General features: G+C 35.9%; 2 protein-coding genes across 3 annotated transcripts; both read right to left on the bottom strand.

Annotated features, from left to right (window-relative positions):
* Window positions 1–1,151: 1,151 nt before the first annotated feature.
* On the bottom strand, window positions 1,152–8,891 carry acte1 (actin, epsilon 1). Of its 2 annotated transcripts, none has more exons than XM_079808855.1 (9): window positions 8,781–8,891; window positions 7,526–7,668; window positions 7,124–7,252; window positions 6,149–6,259; window positions 5,975–6,059; window positions 5,731–5,892; window positions 5,255–5,446; window positions 3,426–3,607; window positions 1,152–1,958 (listed from the first exon to the last, which is right to left on the bottom strand). In XM_079808855.1, the coding sequence occupies exons 2-9, from the start codon at window positions 7,652–7,654 to the stop codon at window positions 1,815–1,817; spliced, it is 1,134 nt and encodes a 377-aa protein (XP_079664981.1). In that variant the 5' UTR covers window positions 7,655–7,668; window positions 8,781–8,891; the 3' UTR covers window positions 1,152–1,814. The 2 variants fall into 2 exon arrangements, with proteins under 2 accessions (XP_079664981.1, XP_079664982.1); XM_079808856.1 differs by having other exon boundaries at window positions 7,526–7,659; window positions 8,781–8,841.
* Window positions 8,892–19,495: 10,604 nt separating this feature from the next.
* guca1g (guanylate cyclase activator 1g) lies at window positions 19,496–23,501 on the bottom strand (the record flags this gene model as incomplete). Its single annotated transcript, XM_079809586.1, has 4 exons — window positions 19,496–19,617; window positions 22,769–22,859; window positions 22,939–23,088; window positions 23,304–23,501. 4 exons carry the CDS (start codon window positions 23,499–23,501, stop codon window positions 19,496–19,498), a joined length of 561 nt encoding a protein of 186 aa, XP_079665712.1.
* Window positions 23,502–24,094: the final 593 nt, after the last annotated feature.

The raw sequence follows: 24,094 nt of genomic DNA, 5'->3' as shown, positions 1-24,094 counted from the left end.
TAGATAGATAGATAGATAGATAGATAGATAGATAGATAGATAGATAGATAGATAGATAGATAGATAGATAGATAGATAGATAGATAGATAGATAGATAGATAGATAGATAGATAGATAGATAGATAGATAGATGATAATGATGCTAGATAGATAGATAGATAGATAGATAGATAGATAGATAGATAGATAGATAGATAGATAGATAGATAGATAGATAGATAGATAGATAGATAGATAGATAGATAGATAGATAGATAGATAGATAGATAGATAGATAGATAGATAGATAGATAGATAGATAGATAGATAGATAGATAGATAGATAGATAGATAGATAGATAGATAGATAGATAGATAGATAGATAGATAAGGCACATGAAACATGACACATCTCAATATGAGATCCACTGCTGTTTATGAAGTGATCCATTAGTAAACATTCTTGTGGTTAATCAATAAGTTAATTCAGAATGTTTGGTCTGTATCTCTGTTGTTACGCTATAGATCGAGCTAACAATGAATGTGCTGCATTGTCTGCGAAATAAAGTAGCAGAAAAATACGATTTTAATAAGCATGAATAGATTTCATAATGGATCTGAGCCTACTCTCTTTTTCTCTTTCTCCCCCTCCCTCTCTCCCCATCTCTCAATTTCTCTCTCTTTCTCTTGTTGTCTAGATGCATTAATCACTGTAACCTCCTAGATGTCTCCACCTTCATTTGTCTTTGATTTCTCCGTCAGTCAGAAGTGGGGCAGCGTCTGCTGTAATAAGTCTGGCTTCTTTTTTCCTCTCCTACTGTACACCCTTTACATTGTCCAGAACCCACAAAACTGGGTCTCTGTGATATAATTGGAAACTGAGTGAAGACAGTCCCGTCCAGCATATGAGACGGAGATGTTTCGATCCCAAACCTGTGTGAATATCTTTCTTCTGCAGAACACAAAAGAAGATATTTTGAAGAATGTTGTTGTTTGGACGCCATTTTGTGAACGAACAAAATCTTACAAATGTTGTTTTATGTTCCCCAGAAGAAAGAAATTAAAGCAAATTATTTTTTAGGTGAACTACGCCTTTAAGTATGCAGCGTTTGAATCGCTTTCTCAAAAGCAGAATACAAATGTATGAATAATTTGTAACAGGATGCTTCATGAGGGATTTTAGGGTTATTTATACAAAGTTCTAAAACAAACTGCATTCATACTGCGTCAATAATAGAAGCAACTGCAATAGTATTCTTTACCTCACATATTTCTGCCCTAGATTGGTGGGTTTCAGCTGTGAGACAGTGTTCTGTTGCTCAGCCGGAGAGTATCAGCTGTGCCTCTGGCCTACATTAAACTGACCTGTTTTCTTATCATCATCATATATTTAGGGCTATTGATGATCACAGCAAAAACCCTCAGAGGGCAGGATCAAGTTGAATTATCAGTAGATTAAACAGGCGCCTATTGCCTATCAAATGACATTATAATGTGGTTTAGGCAGGTTTGACGTAAGTTATTTTGCATAAATACTTCAGCAAGTTAGTACACTGATCTCAAGGGTGTTTCATGGGCAATATCACAGCAGCAGTCTGCCATCCGGTGGCCTCGGTGAAGAATGATCTCAAACCTGAACGCTGGAGAACGCACTGTCCGTGCTATATACATACAAAGAGAAGTTTATTGAAAATATGTAAATGTATTTATTGAACAATTTATTGTGGCTGTAGACTTGAATTGTTGTACAGGGGAGCTTGAAACAAACGTCTGCGGTACAAACACAAGACGTGACATGGAGAGTCCAGGACAGAGGAGAATGAAAAGAGAAGCTTTAGAAGCATTTCCTGTGGACAATGGAGGGTCCGGCCTCCTCATACTCGTCTTTGCTGATCCACATCTGCTGGAAGGTGGAGAGGGAAGCCAGGATGGAGCCACCGATCCAGACAGAGTATTTACGCTCAGGAGGGGCAATCATCTAGTGGACAAAGGAAGAGTTCATTACCATCATACATAACAAATCATCATAATACAGCTTTTCACAATCAATCAAAAAAGTGTATGAGGTGTTTGTGTTTAACTGAGAAAAGAATTCAAATAAATTGAAAGATGATAATTGTTCCACAGTTTAGCTCACATAGACTGATGTTGGGCTCAAGTGTGAAGAGTTTTAAAAAAGTGACCTTATTGAGAAATGTGTCCCAGCGAAACTGTAATAAACACACTCTAAAAAATGCTGGGTTAAAAATAACCCAAGTTGGGTTGAAAATGGACTAACTAAGCGATTGGTTTTTTAACCCAGCAATTGGGTTGCTTTAAGCAAACATTTAACCCAACCGCTGGGTTAAAACAACCCAATTGCTGGGTTAGTCCATTTTCAACCCAACTTTGCATAATAATACAAATGATTATTATAAATTACAAAAATATTTTTAATTTTAATTATAATAATATTTTTTTTAAAATAATTATTAGAATTAAAATATAAAAAATCCATAATTACAGTAATAATTTATTATTATTATTTATAATAATATTAAAACAAGACTGGCGTAGAAACAATTTTCCCACAGAAATTGCTAGTAAATTTCAAAATTAATTATAAACAAACGCCAATTATTAATTAAAAAAATCTTAATTAATTAATATAGTATTATTGTTTTTTTATTGTTGTCTAATGATTATTATTTATCTTTGTTTGTATCTAGAAATTTAGCAATAATTAAACATCATTGGTTCAGCATGTCGGTTATTGGACACTTAAACATAAAAATAATCTATATCTGTCATAAAAAATATTTAAACTGCAAAACAACTAATAATAATTATGAATAAATATGAGTGATAATGTTATTAATTATTTAAATTGCTATTTGATCATGTTCATTATTGTTGTAGGCTAGTGAAATTATTATTTATTTACTATTGTGTCAAAAACAAATTAAATATTGGTTCTGTATATTCATGTCAGACACTTATAAAACATTAATATAATCTGTATTAAAGCCTGTGATTGGGGCACTTTTTGCCACTGATATGACTTGGAAAAAGTGTTCCAATCAACTTGAATTCACCCTAAATATAACGATAAAGATATAGTTCTAAATATCGATCTAAATTTAAAAGAACAACAGAATCTACACGACAACTATAACAATAACACTACAGAGAAACAAAACGATATCATTGAATCACTTTCAGGGCGATTTTGTTTCAGCCAATGAACGATAAAAACATAACAGCCAATCAGAATCCATCCTGCTTGAAGAGCACGAGCATTTAAAGCGACAGACGACGAAACTCGACACAACTTAGAATAAACAGAAGGATATCATCCGCTGGTGTTGATGCTAATAGTTATTGTTATAGTTATCGCTCTTGGAGTGAACGGGCCTTTAGTCGTTTAAAAAAAGGTGATCTGAAATTAACTAGTCCTAAACTGTACCTTGATCTTCATGGTGCTGGGAGCCAAAGCTGTGATCTCTTTCTGCATCCTGTCACCGATACCAGGGTACATGGTGGTACCGCCAGACAGTACATTGTTGGCGTACAGGTCCTTACGAATGTCAATGTCGCACTTCATAATGCCGTTGTAAGTGGTCTCATGGATACCAGCAGACTCCATACCTACAGACAATGTCATTTAAATGATGAATGGGAACGGGAAACATGCTTCCATTTAAATACATTACATATGCAGTACCATGCTAATTCATGTAAGTGCAGATTGCATAATAGCGTTGATTTCATTAAGGGAAGAACTGCTGGTGAGCCATTGTCCTATCAGCTCTACTGGATGAGGAAACAGTGATTGATGTCCAATGTCAAGACTAAGAACCCTGTACACCATAAATAGCCCCTCAGCCTCTGGCCATACACTGAAACGCTCCTAATTAGTTCCTGACAAAAGGAGATCCGTCACTGTGTCACCTCTCCTAAAAGTGCACTGTAATGTAAGAGATATCGCTGAAAAATGCAGTTGTTTGAATTTTTCTCTGCGGGAATCTTGACCGCTTTACTGTGCCCATGGAAGGTGGGTTTAATTGTGTTGCTGCACATAGACTGATGTGCAAATGATTAAGAATTATTAATAACATGAATTTTTCATCAATGGGAATCTAGGCTTGGCAATGGCTCAAAAGCGAGAATATATTTTGAGTGTGGGCTTAGTGGTTCAATGTAGGCCCCGTTTCAGAATGGCTAGAAACTTGCATGAATAATTGATTAAAAAACAAGGCATAATGTAGGGATATTCAAAGCTTGTCTATCATTAAGAAACCTAGTCAAAAATCCTAAAGGAATGTGAACATGATTCTACGGAAGCCCTTAGAGGCCATGCATTATTATTTTATCTTGTTTCCTTGTGATCTCGACATAACAAAAGTTGTTTTCTCAAAAGCTACATGATGACGCAGATTAAATAGTTTTCGGCTAAACAGAAAAATAATAAATAACTCATTATCTATATAATATTTTATTTATAGGAGAAAATTAAGTTGTGCTGATGGAAAAATAACCATATGAAGATATGTTATAATTTAGATCTAATCCTAATTTAATCAAATAATAATAATCTAAAAATAAAATAAAATAAAAAAATTATTATTTCCTACTGGAAACTGTGAAAATGTTAGTCTTTATTAAAAAAAATTATATTTTAAAATATTATTCCATTGTAAAATATTTAATTTTATATGTTATAATTTAGATATAATTCTAATTAATTAAAAAATAAATATTTCCTACTGGAAACTGTGAAAATGTTAGTATTTATTAAACTATTTTTATTTTAAAATATTTAAAAAATATTAATCTATTATATATATATATATATATATATATATATATATATATATATATATATATATTTTTTTTTTTTACTTAGATCCAATCCTTAATAAATCAAATAACAATCCTCTAACATTTAAATTAAATAAAAAATAAATATGTGCTACTGGAAACAGTGAAATTGTTAGTCTTTATTAAACTATTTTTATTTAAAAATATAATTTTATAATAAAATATTTAATTTTATATTTGTATAATTTACTTCTAATCCTAATGGAATCAATAAGAATCTAAAAAAATTAAATAATGAAATAGTTACTATTTCCTACTGGGAAAAGTGGAAATTGTTGCTCTTATTAGTGTTCTAAAATATTTTTGTTTTAGTTATATCTTATACAGTTTCTAGGGTTTTTGACAAGTGAAAGAAAAAATCCAAGAAGTACAAAAAAGGAAGCAATTATTCAAATGAACAAATGAGAAACTGACCGATGAAAGAGGGCTGGAAGAGGGTCTCGGGACAGCGGAACCTCTCGTTACCAATGGTGATGACCTGACCGTCGGGCAACTCGTAGGACTTCTCCAGAGATGAGGAGGAGGCGGCGGTGGCCATCTCATTCTCAAAATCAAGAGCCACGTAGCACAACTTCTCCTTAATGTCACGAACAATCTCCCTCTCGGCTGTAACAGCGAGTTAGAAAGGTATTAGATGCATTTAAATGATTAAAGAACAGCAGCTGGTATAGTTAGCTTTCGCAGTTACTAGCGTTGACCATAGGGTGGTGCTGTTTAGCTAATGAAGATAGGCCTATCACTACTACAGCGTGAACGGTAAAACTAGGCTTACGAGACGTATAAAATAAGCAAAATTTTACATTTGAGATACGGTTTATTATCTATTACACGAATGAATTCAAATATGAACCTTTTATCAGTTATAATTTATGTGAAAAATGGTGACGAACCAGTGGTGACAAACGAGTAGCCTCTCTCAGTCAGGATTTTCATCAGGTAGTCAGTCAGGTCTCTGCCGGCCAAATCCAGTCTCATGATGGCATGTGGAAGGGCGTAACCCTCATATACGGGCACATTGTGGGTCACACCATCACCAGCGTCCAGCACAATACCTGGAGCACATGAAAAAAGCATGAAAAACCAAACAAATGCAGTTTAGAACAACTATTATAGTCAATGTTAGGCAATGCTAACCTGTGGTACGGCCAGAGGCGTACAGGGAGAGCACAGCCTGGATGGCCACGTACATAGCCGGAACGTTGAAGGTCTCAAACATGATCTGAAATACAAATAGAAACCAATATGTTTTTAATATGATTATGGATATAATACTATCATGTCATGATTCGAGTCTTTAAAAGGGCTTGCCTGAGTCATCTTCTCCCTGTTGGCCTTGGGATTCAGAGGAGCTTCAGTCAAGAGAACGGGGTGTTCCTCAGGGGCCACACGGAGCTCATTGTAGAAAGTGTGGTGCCAGATCTAAGAAAATAATTTAGTATTTTTCATTAGTCTACATACGGAGAAACACCATATTTTCAGTTCATACGGTTTTAAGATGCAGTCAGTCACATTTACCCGTTGTTTGGCAGATTTTCACGGGCAAAATCTATGAGGTTCCATTTGTGTCAAAAATATGTGTCATTGCAGACTTATTAAGATAAGTCAGTACACTTTAAATTAACTTCAATTATGGACAGTGGTTCAACAACCACAACCAAGTTTTTATTAACATTAAAGGTTACATTTTTGTGCAAAATCCTTGTGTTGTGACAGCACAACTGACTGAGAAAAAATAGGTATGTCCAACCAACTCAATTCAATCACTTTGCTGTAACTTAAACTGGTTATGTTTTGGTATTTAACAAGTTTTGAAAAACTCTGAAGAGCAAAATTTCCCCTTTTTTGATTCATCATGTTCTGCCATTTACTGATGCCTGTTTCCAAAAATAATGTTGTTCCATTTGTGCCAAAAAGTGTAGACTTTTTGTACACTACGTTTGCTATTGTTATTGCTGTTGTTTTATTTTACATCCTCCCTGTTACAACTCTCAGTGAACATACTTGCATTTTACAGATATCCAGGTTAAATAATGAGTTCTTGGGACAATAAATGTATTCTTTTAAAGAACAGAAAAATAAATGCATTAAAAGTTTTCGAAAACTCATTGAAACTGTAAAATGCGTTGCAGAACCTTCATTTAGAGCAAGCCTAAAACTGAGCTTTTTTGGCACAAATAGAACGCCATAGAAATCCAGTCATTTCAATAGGAATCGTCGAGATCTGGAATTTCGCTATGGCGACCGCCCTTTTAATCCTTTAAAGTGAATAATTGTATGGTCTACCTTCTCCATGTCGTCCCAGTTGGTGATGATGCCATGCTCAATGGGGTATTTGAGGGTGAGGATGCCTCTCTTGCTCTGGGCCTCGTCTCCTACATAGCTGTCTTTCTGACCCATACCGACCATGACACCCTAAAGGAAGAGACCATAACGCAACCCTCAGTCACAATCCACACGTTTAGGGTGACCCTATCTCCCCAACTTAAAAATTGTCAATACATTTGATTCAATATTGAAACATTTACATTCCTTTTCTAGAGTTTGATAATAAACATTAGAAATAAGGACTGTCGCCTTTAGAGATCAAAGGTCAAAGCATAAGTACTGTGACTTAAGAGGGGCTTTACTGAGTGGATCAAAGTAAGACTAAGCCCCAGATGACGTCAGTGAACGCCGTGGTCTCACCTGATGGCGGGGTCGACCCACAATGGAGGGAAACACGGCCCTGGGGGCGTCGTCACCGGCAAAGCCGGCCTTCACCAGACCTGAGCCATTGTCGCACACCAGAGCGGTGGTCTCTTCCTCGTCGCACATGTTTGCTTAGACAGCTGGTGTTTGAGCACCAATGGCACAGGGAGCAAACACATGACATCCATTAAAAGCAGAAGGATTTTCTCTTGGCTATAAAATACTTGTTGAATTATGTAGCACTTGAAGCTAAGCGTAAATGATTCATCCTCTGTGCTTAAAAAGAGCTTTTCTGATAACTTGTGTTATTCAGTCCTAGCCTCCCTTCGGCAGACTCGCAATGTGCTATTAAATAATACATATTTTATTATTATTTGATATCTTGCGTTGAACATAAAAAGCTGTAGTTTATATTTTTATTGTGCCGCTTCTGTATATGAAGTTGTTACGAAGATGCAAAATCCAACTGTGTATGTACCAAATAATTCATTAAATGATTAATTAATATACTGTATGACTTTATTTCTTCTGCAGAACACAAAATAAGATATTTTGAAGTGCCTTTTGGGCCATACAATGAAAGCAACTGACTTTCAATATGATACGATTTTTAAAAAATGTTTTAGAAAGAAGTCTCTTCTGGCTGCATTGATCAAAAATACAGTAAAAACAGCAATATTGTGAAATGTTATTACAAAATAAAAAAACTGTTTTCTATTTTAATGCAGTTTAATATATAATTTATTCTTGATTCAAAGCTGAATTTTCAGCATCATTACGCCAGTTGTCAGTGTCACATGATCCTTCAGAAATCCTTTCAATATACTGATTTGCTGCTCAAGAAACCTTTCTTATTATTATCAATGTTGAAAACAGCTGAGCTTCCTGATATATTTTTATATTTATTCTTTATGGATTCAGAACATCAAAAGCATTTATTTGAAATAGAAATAAACATTATAAATGTCTTTACTGTCAATGTTGACCAATTGAATGCATCCTTGCTGAATAAATCTTTTTTTTTTTTTTTACTTTCTGACCCCAAACTTGTTTGGACAAATACAGTTCTTCAAAATATATTCTTTTGTGCTCCACAAAGCCATGCAAGTTTGGAAAGTTTTGAACGCGGTAGATGATTAGAAGTTTTGGGTGAACTAAAAACACTACGCAGATCCAAAAACCAAGCTTCGCTACACTATCTGCTGTAGTCCAACAAACCGTCTAACATAAAGATCCATTGAAGTACACTCACCCAGGAGAGCTTGCACAAGAGGCCTGGAAAACTTGCTCCCTCGAGAGCGGTAGAAAATAAGAGAGTGAGCGGCCAGTTCACCTGCTCCCGTATTTATATAGGAGCTGTGTCACCAGGGCTTCAGAACCTCAAGCCTTTTTAGGACACATTACAAACCTACATCACTCAAAGGTGGGCCGTCCCATGTGAAGATGGGGTGTTTCACAATGGATACTGTCGATAGACAGTTGCATTTAATATTAGAAGACAATTTATGGCTCTCGAGGACAGCGTGGACTATTGTTGGAAAGAGAGGTAGCCAGTTCACTGGGAGAGAATGGCATCCCAGCGGCCGTTATAAATAAGACGCCATGCATTGGTCATAATAGACGAATGGCCATTTGTCTGTTGTCTGTTATTTGTCAGATGTGAGGAACTTAGCTGGCCTTCAAAGGAAATGCGCATTGCCGCCCCATATGGGTGTGGACATTACACCGGGAACCGAAGCCTACCAAATGAGGAATGATTATCAGCGTCTCTTCCTAAAAGAAAATCATAGCCTCGAGGAAACTGTCAATGTGCCACACTTTGTGATGTTTGTCATGTGTGGGAGGTCTAACAATTACATGGACACAAAAGCGACTTGATTGCATAGTGCCAAGAAAATGGTATTGTGCTATTGACAATGGCACATTGATTTTTTTTTAACTCCGCAAATCCCATATTTTATGTTGTGAGAACTCTTAGACATGTTTGATAAACTATTGTCTAACATACAATTAACCTAGAATAAAAAGAACACATCATATTGTGATTATGGTCTTTCCCACCCCAGGAGTCTTGACCTTCTCCATAATTCAAATCATATAACAACATAATCTGAGCTTTTGTAAGCAATTTGAGCAATTATGAACTCATTTTAATGACTAACAATATATTACATCAAATAATATAATATATTTAACAGATTGTATTGTAACCCTGTTACCTAGTGTTACCTAAAACTAAATAACTAAAATATAAAAAATGCTTTCGATAATTGAAATATTTATACAAATATATGATAAATATTACTTAAACCAAACAAAAAACTAACAAATAAAGATAAAAAGCTAAAATTAATAATACTAAAAGTTTTACTGTTTAAAAAAAAGAAACAAAAATAAGCAAAACTAATAAAACTTAAACTCAAATCTAAGAATAAAAGCTAAATCAAATTATGAATAAATACTATAAAAACAAAAATAACACTACAGGTTTAAAACACCCAACAATTGACATTATTTGGTGGGAAGACAAGTAAATACAGTTATATTTATTCCATTTTCTCATTATTTCAGTTATAACTCAACCTTCAACCCTGTTATCAAAGATATTGTAAGACAATGATACATTTTTTTTAATTTATGTTCAATATATGTCTACATTACATTTATAATATAATATATACAAAATATTACATAGGCCTATATAATATATGTCAATATTATATCAATATATATCTATATATCTATATCTATATCTATATATACTGGGTTTGACAGGGCCTGAATCTTGTAAATGGGCCTGCCACATAGGAAATATCATTCAAAAGGGCTTTTACTTGAGGTCATAAGTTAACAATATCACAATCATTGGATCACTTGTATAGAGTCTTAAAGTCAAATGTTAGCCAAAGTTTACATTTCCAAGGGCACCCGGCCATTACAATTCTTCAGCTCACGCTGAGATAATCCATAGTCTCTCTCGTTTGATTCTCCAGAGGCCTGAAGTTTGGCGACGTTTCAGTTGGAGGCCACCCAGTAACGCACAGTAGTGACAGCCTGCCACCTGGCCTTGCATTCTGCTAGTGACACACAGATCTACCAGCATTGACTGTAGATGGTAACACAGCCACACGCGCACACACACACTCACACACACACACACACACACGCACGCACACACACACACACACACACACACACACACACACACGCACACGCACACACACATACACACACACACACACGCGCGTCTGGTTCGCAGTCTTTTGGGGATTCTCCATATTTAATGGTTTTCATACTGTACAAACTGTATATTTTATCCCCTTACATTAACCCCACCCATCACAGAAAACTTTCTGTATTTTTACATTTTCAAAAAACCTCATTCTGTATGATTTATAAGCTTGTTTCCCCATGGGGACCTCAATTTAGGTCCCCAAGGTGACATGAGTCCCCATGAGTCAGTGTGCAATCAGGTTGAAGTCCCACCAGGATAGAAAACACACACACACGATAGGTTTCCATGTTTTATGGGGACATTCCAATGATTTTTATACTGTACAACAAACTGTATATTCAATTCCCCTAAACCTAAACCTATCAAACTTTCTATTTTCAAAAAAAAAAAACATCTCTTTGTTTGATTTATTTGCTAAAATATCGGATACTGCCATCTTTGTCTGTAAAGGCATTTTCTGTTTGTTTTACACACTGCAGATTCTGTCAATAAAGCTCAACTTGAAACCTGAAATACTCATTTACATACTGACTGAAGCTTATGATTATAATATAGGGCAGTATATACTGTTTACGGCCTGCTATTTTTAAAAGCAGAATGCGGAACAGTACACTTTATGAACCGATAAATTATTAAACTAATAATCTGTATTATTAAATTAAAAATGTATTAATTTAATGAATTAAAAAAGGTCATCCCGTTGCAGTGTCTACTCATCTTGGAATAAAAAAAAAACCCCAGAATGTCTGAACATCTGTAAGTCAGAACAAAATGAGTCAAGATAAATAAATAAATAAATAAATAAATAATTAATTAATAAAACTATCTAAATAAATAATAGATGAAAAATCATGAGATTTAATTAAATAAATAAATGCACTGTAAAAATGATATGAAGATTAAGTTATGACAACATATGTTTATTTTTACATTACTTGAACTCAAGAATATGCAAACTTTTTTTTTTTAAAGTTAATACAATATTCAACTATTTTTTTTAAAAGTAAATTTAATGTAATTTAAGTTGAAACGACTTATACAGCCAAGTTGATTGTACTTAAAAACTTAAGGCTTTTTTTTTTTTTTTACAGTGTGATTGCATACTGCACATTTTGGCAAATGTCATCCATATATTCTATTTTATATTTGACATATATTTGCATATTGTCCACAACACTACATATGTGCATTCTACACATATAAACAGCAGAAATAGTAAGAGTATTATGCTATTCTAAACATAGTCACTGTATAAATAAACTTTGACTGTATGCTGTTTCTCTTTGAACAAATGGCCCTAAAGGGACAACAGTAGGCTGCACGAATGTTGGTACATGTGTTTGTACTCAAACAAATGTACAAATATGCCAATAGCAAGTTAAATAAAGACTGCAGGATTGCATACAATATTCAACAATAACAAAATAACTGCTATTGATTCAACTGCTGTGTGTTCCCAAATGACTGACACTTTACTTCAGAGCCGTCACGTGACTGTGTCATCGGATTAGAGATTCAGCCTTCCTAGCAACACTGACTTTCTAAGCACAGTACACACATGCACACACACATGGTTACGACAAAAGGATCTGTCATGTCTCACTTCTGAGGACAAATTTGACCCCAGAGTAAAGGCCACACACCCGTGTTCACTCTCTCACACAGGTCAATTCCTGCCATGGGTTTGTCTAGTGAATGAAAACATTTTATGGTGGTTCACGTTCAAGAGCTTCTGTCTCTGTTGGATCATGTGACCAGTCCTCTGCTCTTCTACTGTCACTGCCTTTGTCTCATAGCTGAAATTCCTCCTTACTAAACATAGATGCATCCAGTCTCAATGGGTCTTTTTTGGGACTGAGTTCAGAATGAGTTGCACAATGATATCTTCAAAGAATATTGCTCAGTTATGCAATTGTTAACATACAGTAAGACTTTTGATCTCACATATGGAGCACAGTTTGTAACATTAATATGCTACACTAACTCTAATTGATGGAGTGTGTAGCTTTTCATTTCTTAAACAACCATGTAGGAAGACACATCATGGCCATATTCCAGGATGACAATGTCAAGATTCATCAGGCTCAAACTGTGAAGGAATGGTTGGGAGGGAGCATGAAGAATCGTTTTCACACATGAATTGGCACCTCTGAGTCCAGACCTTAAATTCATTGAAAGTCTTTGGGATATGCTGGAGGAGACTTTACAGAGTGCTGGACTCTTGTATTGTCCTGCCTCAAGTGGAGGAGTTCAGGTATTTTGGGGTCTTGTTCACAAGTGAGGGAAGGATGGAACGGGAGATTGACAGACGGATCGGTGCAGCTTCTGCAGTAATGCAGTCGATGTACCGGTCTGTCGTGGTAAAGAAGGAGCTGAGCTGTAAGGCAAAGCTCTCGATTTACCGGTCAATCTACGTTCCTACTCTCACCTATGGTCATGAGCTGTGGGTCATGACCGAAAGGACAAGATCCCGGATACAGGCGGCCGAAATGAGCTTTCTCCGTAGGGTGGCTGGGCGCTCCCTTAGAGATAGGGTGAGAAGCTCGGTCACTCGGGAGGAGCTCAGAGTAGAGCCGTTGCTCCTCCACATCGAGAGGAGCCAGCCGAGGTGGCTCAGGCATCTATTTCGGATGCCTCCTGGACGGCTTCCCAGGGAGGTGGTCCAGGCACGTCCCACCGGGAGGAGGCCCCGGGGAAGACCTAGGACACGCTGGAGGGACTATGTCTCCCGGCTGGCCTGGGAACGCCTTGGGGTTCCCCCGGAAGAGCTGGAGGAAGTGGCTAGGGAGAGGGAAATCTGGGCATCTCTGCTTAGACTGTTGCCCCCGCGACCTGGCCCCGGATAAGCGGAAGATGATGGATGGATGGATGGATGGATGGATGGATGGATGGATGGATGGATCTTCATGGAGATATCATTGCAACATTTATTTCCATCAAGAGTTCCATTAAGAGAACATCCATGTTCAACTGCTCATTAATGCAAAAATCTAATCAGCCAATCACATGGCGGCAACTCAATGCATTTATGTATGTAGACATGGGCTGTGTCTGAAAGCTTTAAAATGCTGCCGTCGGAGGATGCTTTCCAAGGTAGGAAGGCTTCGCTTCATGCCTCCTGAGATACCTTCATCGGATTGATTTTTGAAGGCAGCACAGATGTATCCTTCACTGCTTTTGATATCACACAAATGTGCTTTCCACTGGGGTTTCACCCCTATGGGGTTTTCAATGACCACAGATAGTCAGGGCCATGGTTTCTATCTCATCCAAAGGAAAGTGCTTGTTACAGTACAGTGTCTACGTCACTATACTGGGGCGTCAGGACCAACACGGACATGTAACCCCTCCTGTTCGAACCGCCCACTCTCACTAGAGCGCCTCTTGAGATCAGAGGAGTGAGGTTTACTCGCACAGCAACAACTAGCTGGCTTCCGATACACTCACCCCCCGGGTCACGGCACCAATATAACCCCTCCTGTGCGCACCGCCCACTCCAAGCGGGACTCGAACCTGCGTCCACCGGCATGAGAGTCGGATGCTCTAACAAGGAGGCTAAAGGCTGCAACCTCTAGCGTCAGTCGCTAGAGCGTCTCTTGAGATCATAGGAGTGAGGTTTACTCGCACAGAAACAACTAGCTGGCTTCCGTTACAGACACAAGGTGAGCACCCCACTAACACCTCTTCCAGCAGCAACCTGGTTTACCCAGGAGGTCTCCCATCCAGGTCTAACCAGGCTCAACCCTGCTTAGTTTCAGAGGGAAACCAGTCTTGGGCTACAGGGTGATATGGCTGTTCAAATTGAGCAACAGACTGGGGAAGAAAGGTGATTTAAGTAACTTTGAAAGTGGCATGGTTGTTGGTGCAAGAAGGGCTGGTCTTTTCATGCACAACCATCTCTAGGGTTTACAGAGGATGGTCCGAATAAGAGAAAATATCCAGTGAGCAGCAGTTCTTTGAGCTGATGTTGAGCCTTGTTGATGCCAGAGGTCAGAGGAGAATGGCCAGACTGGTTTGAGCTGATAGAAAGGCAACAGTAACTCAAATATCCACTCATTACAATCAGAAGATCACACCGTGTGCTTGTCAGCTAAGAACAGGAAACTGAGGATACAATTCACATGGGCTCACCAAAATTGGAGAATAGAGGATTGGATGTCATTGCCTGGTCTGATGAGTCTCGATTTTTGCTGTGACATTCAGATGGTGGGGTCAGAATTTGGTGTAAACAACATGAAAGCATTAATCCATCCTTCATTGAATCAATGGTTCAGGCTGCTGGTGGTGTATAAGGGTGTGCAGGATTTTTGCTTGGCACACTTTGGGCCACTTAGTACCAAGTGAAGTTTTAGTGACTAATTTCGGGAGGAGCACGTCCAGATAATTAAACCTATCTAAACAATGGAGCATGCCAGATAATGTAACCTAATCAAACCCAAGTGGAGCACCCTCAGATAATTAAACCTAATTAAACACATGTGGAGCATATCAAGCCAATCGATTTAATCAACGATAAGAGGTGTGTGTATATATACAGCATATTTACCTTCTTTCATTGACCGTTTTTATTTTTAGCATCCCTCCACCACCCCATCTCCTCACTTTGATTTAATAAACTCATTAGACGTCAACACAATCCATAATAAAATACAGTCTAGTTCTAGACTATTTTCATCATGGGGGGGATACTCTGGGTTCGGGCCAAATTCCGAGCCCGGAGCCCTCCCCCGGACAGCACGCCAAATACGCATAATCTTTACTCCATTTAATTTGATGTACGTGTGAACTCGTGAATTGGGTATTGTTTAAACGCCACAGCCTACCTGAGTATTGTTGCTGACCATGTCCATCCCTTTATGACCACAGTGTATCCATCTTCTGATGCCTATACTTCCAGCAGGATAACACACCATGTCACAACAATCTCAAACTGGTTTCTTGAACACGAAAATAAGTTCACTAAACTCAAATGGCCTCCAGGCACCAGATCTCAATCCAGTAGAGCAGCTTTGGGATGTGATGGAACAGGAGATTTCCAATGTGGATGTGCAGCCAAGAAATAATATAATGTCAGTATGGACCAAAATCTCTTGAGGAATGTTTCCAGCACCTTGCTGAATCTATGCCATTAAGAATTAAGAATTACACTAGCAAGGTGTAATAAAGTTAGTATTACTAGCTTGCCTCAGATAGATAGATAGATAGATAGATAGATAGATAGATAGATAGATAGATAGATAGATAGATAGATAGATAGATAGATAGATAGATAGATAGATAGATAGATAGATAGATAGATAGATAGATAGATAGATAGATAGATAGATAGATAGATAGATAGATAGATAGATAGATAGATAATAATAGTATACATATTGCATTGTGTTCTTTATATAGTAAAAATTGCAATTGTTTCCATGCACAGCTTTGTTGAATTTTAACAGTATCTGTACTACTCATGTCTCTTCAAAGCATTTAGCATCTTCCTGGTGACTGGGAGAACTACAGTATGTCAGAGAGAATTTTAATGCCCTTGTTATGGTAGGCCAGGAAGCCACATGAATTTTGAATAAACTGCCAGGAACTGCTTCAGAAGGCTGTTAAATAGATATGCTAACACAGATCTGTTTTAAGCTCTTTGATGCAACAGAAATGCTACTGAAATTAGATTAAAAATGTTTGAATCCTTCAGGAATACCAAACCCCAGTGAGTTACAGAAAATGAGATACAACAAGCCCCAGTTATTTTGTAGTGATGAGTATATGCAGAACTGCACAATCTTTCACAAGTCAAAAGTTCAACTCAGCGATTTGATTTCTATTAGAAACGGCAACAAATCACCCCTGAACTTGTAAATGAGAAACAAAGTAATACACAGCATAATTAATTCGTTTAATAGAATAACAAATACTATTTGAACAATTTGAAATGTGAAATGACACTGAAATTTGAAAATGTTATCCTGAAACATGCTAATCCGGCACCAGTTACTCACATTGCTAGTGTTAACTGTCAATCACAGAGATTTAAAGAGAGGAAAAATATATATAAATGATTTACAAATTAATTTGAGGAATGCAGTCTTTCATAAGGTCTCTAAAAGACCGTACCTAGATGATTTATAGGGGTTAATTGTGGTTCAGCCAGAGGATGAACTCCATTTAGGCTTAAGGGTAAAAAAATGACATGGTTTGAATTATGTCACTGTTAAGAATAGTTCATTGCTAAGCACCATCTGTGGACACGTCGCATACTGGGAGGCACCATGCTGGAGTAAATCTGTCTTCAAATTCAGGTCGATAAATCATAGAAAAACAAGGTTTATTTATGTGTATAAAAGATGCATGTACTGTATGTCCTGTATGTCACATGTCCTGTAAACTCATGCAGACATGAATTATAAATGCGCTTCTGGCTCCATGCTGGGTTTCCTACAGGATTCGTTTGATTCCAGCTCTTATTCGAGCACATAGATTCTCCAACTGTCGTGAATAATAAGCTTTGGGCGTTCAAGCATTTTGCACCATCTTTCACTCAAACAGATAGTCCAGCCTAAAATGGTCAATATTGCAAAGTTAGCTCCTCAAAATATGCACAAGACATTTGCACAATAAGCAGTTTATGACATTTACCTGATAAAAGAAGACTTTAAGGCATATACATGATCGGTGTAAGATCCTGCATGTAAAAGCACTCATTGTTCAAAGTATCATACAATCAGATAACACTCATTTGCAAATTTGAGTAACACTTTATTTTGTGTCCCTGTTACAGCACGGTAAAAAAAAATTCAGGTCTCCAATTGAAAAATTTCAAGTGACTGATCACATCTAAATTTTTTAGTTGGCCAAATTGAATTTATGTGAATTAAATTGTATCAATTCACAGAAATGAAAAATTTAGATGTGATCAGTCACTTGAACATTTTCAATTGGAGACCTGAATTTTTTTTACAGTGAGTGTAATTATACATTTAAGTACTGAGTAATAATAATTAACTACATGTACTTGCTATGGGGTTAGGGTAAGATTAGGGTCAGTTGCATGCAATGATGCCTAATTTATAGTTATATATTACTATGGTAAATACATGTAACGTGGAACAAGGACACATTAAAAAATTGTATATGCTGCATATTAGGATGCAAAACTGGGCTAGGAGAAAGCCTTATACATTTAAAAACTTACACATAGCACCTTAAAGAGCACACCTGAACAATTTTTTTAAAAATGGAATAGGCATCACAATTTATAATAAAATAAATATAATAGACTATATTTTATTATACAAAATTATTATCACCATTGTAGTATAGTAGTAGTAGTAGTGTGTGTGTGTGTGTGTGTATAGATAGGGAATACTGTTTCCATGAACTGTACATCACTGCAACAATGCTTAGGTAGGTGGTACGTGTCAAAGTAACATCCACATGGATTGCCGGACCCAAGGTTTCCCAGCAGAACATTGCCCAAAGCACCACACTGCCTCCACCGGCTTGTCTTCTTCCCATAGTGCATCCTGGTGCTATGTGTTCCTCAGGTAAGCGACAAGCACCCGATCACACGCACCCGGTCATCCGTACGCCCATTGCTCTGTGGTCCAATTCTGATGCTCATGTGCCCATTGTTGCGCTTTTTTTGTGGACAGGGGTCAGCATGGGCACCCTGACGGGTCAGCGGCTATGCAGCCCCATACGGAACAAACTGCGATGCACTGTGTATTCTGACACCTTTCTATCAGAACCAGCATTAACTTCTTGAGAAATTTGAGCTACAGTAGCTCGTCTGTTTGATCGGACCACACGGGCCAGCCTTTGCTCTCCACGTGCATCAATGAGCCTTGGCCGCCCATGACCCTGTCGCCGGTTCATCACTGTTCCTTCCTTGGACCACTTTTGATAGATACTGACCACTGCAGATCATAAACACCCCACAAGAGCTGCAGTTTAGGCGATGCTCTGACCCAGTCGTCTAGCCATCACAATTTGGCCCTTGTCAAACCTCTTGACCTTGTCAAATCCTTACACTTGCTCATTTTTCCTGCTTCTAACACATCGACTTTGAAGACAAAATGTTCACTTGCTGCCTAATATATCCCACCCACTAACAGGTGCCGTGATGAAGAGATAATCAGTGTTATTCAGTTCAATATATATACGAAATATATAAATTATAATATTTTGATTACAACTTAATTGTGAAATAAGTGAAAAAGAATTGTTTCTTATAATGAATTGGGTTGAATAGTAAAATTATAGACATATTTAAATAATATAGATACACCGGGTATTTTATGGTAATCAATTTATATAATAGTAATATAAATTTATAATATTAAAAAATTACATAATGTAACATAATTGTGAAATTAGTGAAAAACAATGTTTCTTACATAAAAAATAATTGGGTTAAATATTAAATTTGACTAAGGAACCTAGTTATAGTTCCATCTATGAACCCTTTAATCTAATCTATTTTTTGGGTACTTATATCCATCCGCCATAAGAATACCAGCATCATCACCACCACATCCACAAGAAAATGTGACGGAACCCGCTTTTACACATGCAGACTGGATGAACATAAATGTGATCAATGTATGATGAGGCACGTACTCGCTTGTGACAGAAGGCAAATATTTTCTGACCTCTATACCAGGTCTCTCCCATTTGAAAGATTGTAAAAGGGCAAGCAGGTTTTGTCCCATGGGCCTTGACCTTAGATTGAAAACTCATGCTCCTTTCCCCCAGTTTTCCCTGAACCAACCCCGTGCATTAGTGTCCAGTTTTAGGAGGTCCATAATCCAGGAATCTTTTTGAGCCCCTTCCATGAACTCTGTCAGGGATATTTGACCTGTGGATGAAGAAGAAGACTGTCTTTAATTAATTCTTTCAACATCCGCTCCCTCTCTCCCTGTCCAGTGACAGGCTTATTTTAGCAACAGTCTAAGCCTACACATATTTAGGCTGCCGCACACAGGATTATTATATAAGGCTGTTTATTCATCTATGTGCTCATGTGGATTTTTAGAAAGTAAACATCATTTTCACACACTTATGAGTGTCCAAGTAGTGTTATCACAGGAGATTTCAGACATTTTCCTCAAGCAACAAATATCATTTCCACCACATCTCAAACGATGCAGGCATATTGTGTGTATTCCCTGATGGAAATGACACACGCACACACACACACACACACACACACACACACACACACACACACACACACACACACACACACACACACACACACACACACACACACACACACACACACACACACACACACACACACACACACACACACACACACACACTTTATCAAAATTGTAATATATATATTTAGTGCTGTCACATCGAAAATAAAAGTTTTAGTTTACATAATATGTGTGTGTACTGTGTATAATTATTCATTATAATTAAATATACAGTAAATACACTCATTCATGTATATATTTAAGAAATATTTGCATGTATATATTGTATATATATATACATATTTTATATATAAATATAGAAAATTGTTATTATATATATATATATATATATATATATATATATATATATATATATATATATATATATATATATATATATATATATATATATATACACATATACATACATACATAATAATTATACACAGTACACACACATATATTATGTAAATGCAAACTTCTATTTTGGATGTGATTAATCGCAATTAATCGATTTGACAGCACTGATATATATAATATATATATATATATATATATATATATATATATATATATATATATATATATATATATATATATATATATATATAATATATATATATATATATATATATATATATATATATATATATATATATATATATATATATATATATATATATAAGCAAAAATCTAATTGGTCTACTCATTTTCTGTTTGATACACTATATGGTCACATCATGTGAATCCCCTGTAAAGCCCCTGTAATTTTAGGAACTTCAATTCTAATGTATAAAATTCCTAATGTATACAGTGACAAACTGACTTCATGCCGTCCTTTCTATTCTAGCGTCACAATGCACTTTTGCTTGAAGCACTGTCCGTAGAGAAATTATTTACTGAGTTTGGTGTGGAAGACCTTGACTGGCCTTCACAAAGCCCAGACCTGAATCCCACTAAACACCTTTGGGATGAACTGGAATGCTGACAGTGAGCCAGACCCCATCACCCAACATTAGCCCCTGACATCCAGGTGCTCTTGAATAGAAGCAAATCCCGATAGACATGTTACAACATCTAGTGGAAAGACTTCCCAGAAAAGTGAAAGCCAAAATAAAAATAGAGAATATACTGGAAAATATGTGATATGCATTACATAACATATTTCCATTAATGGGAAACTAGTGCTTATATTTTTCAATATACTGCATTGACCATGTATGGATCCATATATCCATATATATTATATTATATTATATTATATTATATTATATTATATTATATTATATTATATATTATACTATATTATATATTATATTCAGTACATATCCATGTCCTGCACTTATGCAAACGTTGTATATCCTGCACTTGCTGCTATTGCACTTCTGGTGGTTAGACCTAAACTGCATTTCGTTGCCTTGTACTTGTACTTGTGTAATGACAATAAAGTTGAATCTAATCTAATCTAAAATCTAATCTAATATGAATATACATTTAAAAAATATCAAACAGTGAAGACAAAAACATGCTTTATTGAAATATTCAATTCATTTCTCTTTATTGAGCTAACGTATGGGTTTTCATAAAGATGAAAACATATTCATAGACTTTTATCTCACTTTATTGTTTGCATAGCAAACTTACACATTTGATATATGAAAATGTGTTTACTGAAAACATTTTAAAATGTTATGATATTTGGACAATTGGATGTCTTGTTAAAGTCTTGGCAACATTTTATATGCATTAGTGCAGTCAAATCGATCAATCGCATCCAAAATAAAAGTTTATGTTTACATAATATATATGTGTGTGTGTGTGTGTGTGTGTGTGTGTGTGTGTGTGTGTGTGTGTGTGTGTGTGTGTGTGTGTGTGTGTGTGTGTGTGTGTGTGTGTGTGTGTGTGTGTGTGTGTGTGTGTGTGTGTGTGTGTGTGTGTGTGTGTACTTATTAAATACACACACATGCATATATATATATAAAATATTTATACTTATATATAATATAAATTATATAAATATATATACAGCACATACAAGCAAATATTTCTTAAATATATACACAAATGAGTCAAATGAGAAAATGCACGTTCATCTATATTTCATGAAGTGTATTATTGAATATAAAATTACATACATTACAAATAATATATTTTCACATATTTTTCAATATATGAAAAGTGGGAATTCCTTATCAATTATTCAATATATAATATATTAACACAATATATTATTCTATATATGTTCAATAAATAATGTAATATATTCATCGTTCATATATTAAAAAAATTTGTAAAAGCATGGCTTGAAATTGAATGTTTAACCATTTTTAGGAGTGCTTTTTGAATGTCTACATACTTTTGGCAACATAGTGTACCTTCAGCTGTTTACCACAAGATATTATATTTTTTGGTTTTTAAAGGCTCCCTACATTTAACAATTTTATCCCTTAAAAATCATCTTTGATAATCAAAATGACATATTTAAGAACAGAAGAAGAAGATATTTTGAAGAACGTTTGTAACAAAGCAGATAGAGCAACCATTGACTACCATATTATTCCCCCCCCTACTATGGTAGTCAATGGTTGCTCTCTCTGCTTGGTTACAAACATTCTTCAAAATATCTTCTTTTGTGTTCAGCAGAACAAAGAAACTCATACAGGGTTGGAACAACTTGAGGGTGAGTAAATGATGACAGAATTTTCATTTTTGGGTGAGCTATCCCTTTAAAGCATTTTAAAAGACATATAAACAACATTAAAAACTTGATAATATTGATTTGAGGAAGGAAAAAAAGCAATTTACCATCTTTGTCTTGATCTAAAATGTCGAATATCCTGTCACAAACGTCAGTGGGTGTCATTTTGAGGGTGTTTTTTTTAAGTTGGCAAATGATCTTGAAGAAAAAAAGCAAGACACCTTTTAGGAAAGGAAAAAACAAAGATGACAATGGTGAGAATCAAGACCACTCTCACCCTTATAATACGTTTGACCTCTTGTTTGTCCAACTTTCCATTGTCATCTCTGTCATAGACTTTAAAAGACCATTTCAATCTGTCCTCTAGGTTTCCTCTCAGAACCAGGTGGATGGCCGCTACAAATTCCATAAAGTCTATAACATCATCCTGCAAATGGGCACAAATGATTCTCGGCTGATGAGTTGATCACATATGCACATAATCACAGCTTATGCATAGAAATGGCTGCTTTGCTATCACTATTCAATTTTTAAGTAAATGTGCACTTGTATTTTTAAATTATATAAAAATACTTGACCTTTTCAACTCTTGCACTTTCCTTGTTCATAAAAAAAACCCCCAAAAAACAAAAAAAAACTTACCTTGTTTGTGTCAAAAGATTTGAAAAGTGTTTCCATGTACAAAGCCTCATCTTCTGATGTGCTCTGAATTCCGAAGATCTTGCGGAATTCGTGAAGATGCAGGGCTCCACTTGGGCACTCTCTCATGAATCTGGTATAAAGAGGCTGGATGTCTGATAGTTCCACTTCCTTATCATCATAACTGTGAATTTGACCCATATTCAAGTCCAGTCTTTGTCCAAAATGATCATCTGAAAATGCCCACGATAACCGAAGCGAAAGTGCCGCGCTGCATTCTCTTCACAGGTAAACTGACATAATCCACTTACAACTAGAAACGTGTTGTCTTAATATGAACGTACTGCTATTTTTAGGAGGCCTAAATCTCATTTGCTCTTTGATCTGACTTGCGGAATCCTCACGGTGAAAGTTCACGATCTAAAATGAGAAATCTAGTAGCCTATGAACTGACCTGTTGCTGAAAGTGGCCTATGTATAAAAAATGAAAGGAAAATCTCATAAGTAACTTAAAAACATTAAACACTTAAATTGAATGTTATGTTATAATTAAATAAATAAAATATTAAAAGCACAACCAATTATATTTTATTATATCATATTATATGATATATAATATGATGTCTTTGTTAATGTCTTTTAATATGTCCATTAACATATCTTTGATATGTTAATGTCTTTTAACATTAACATCCACATACTGCATACTGCAATTGCACTGCACTTTACGTCCCTATTGTTACTGCGTAACAACCTGTAATAAACCTTGCACATTATACTTCTTTATATATACA

Source organism: Gobio gobio, assembly GCF_949357685.1.
Source record: "Gobio gobio genome assembly, chromosome: 25".
Classification (NCBI taxonomy): Eukaryota; Metazoa; Chordata; class Actinopteri; order Cypriniformes; family Gobionidae; genus Gobio; species Gobio gobio.
This window is presented reverse-complemented; position numbering and strand designations above follow the sequence as displayed.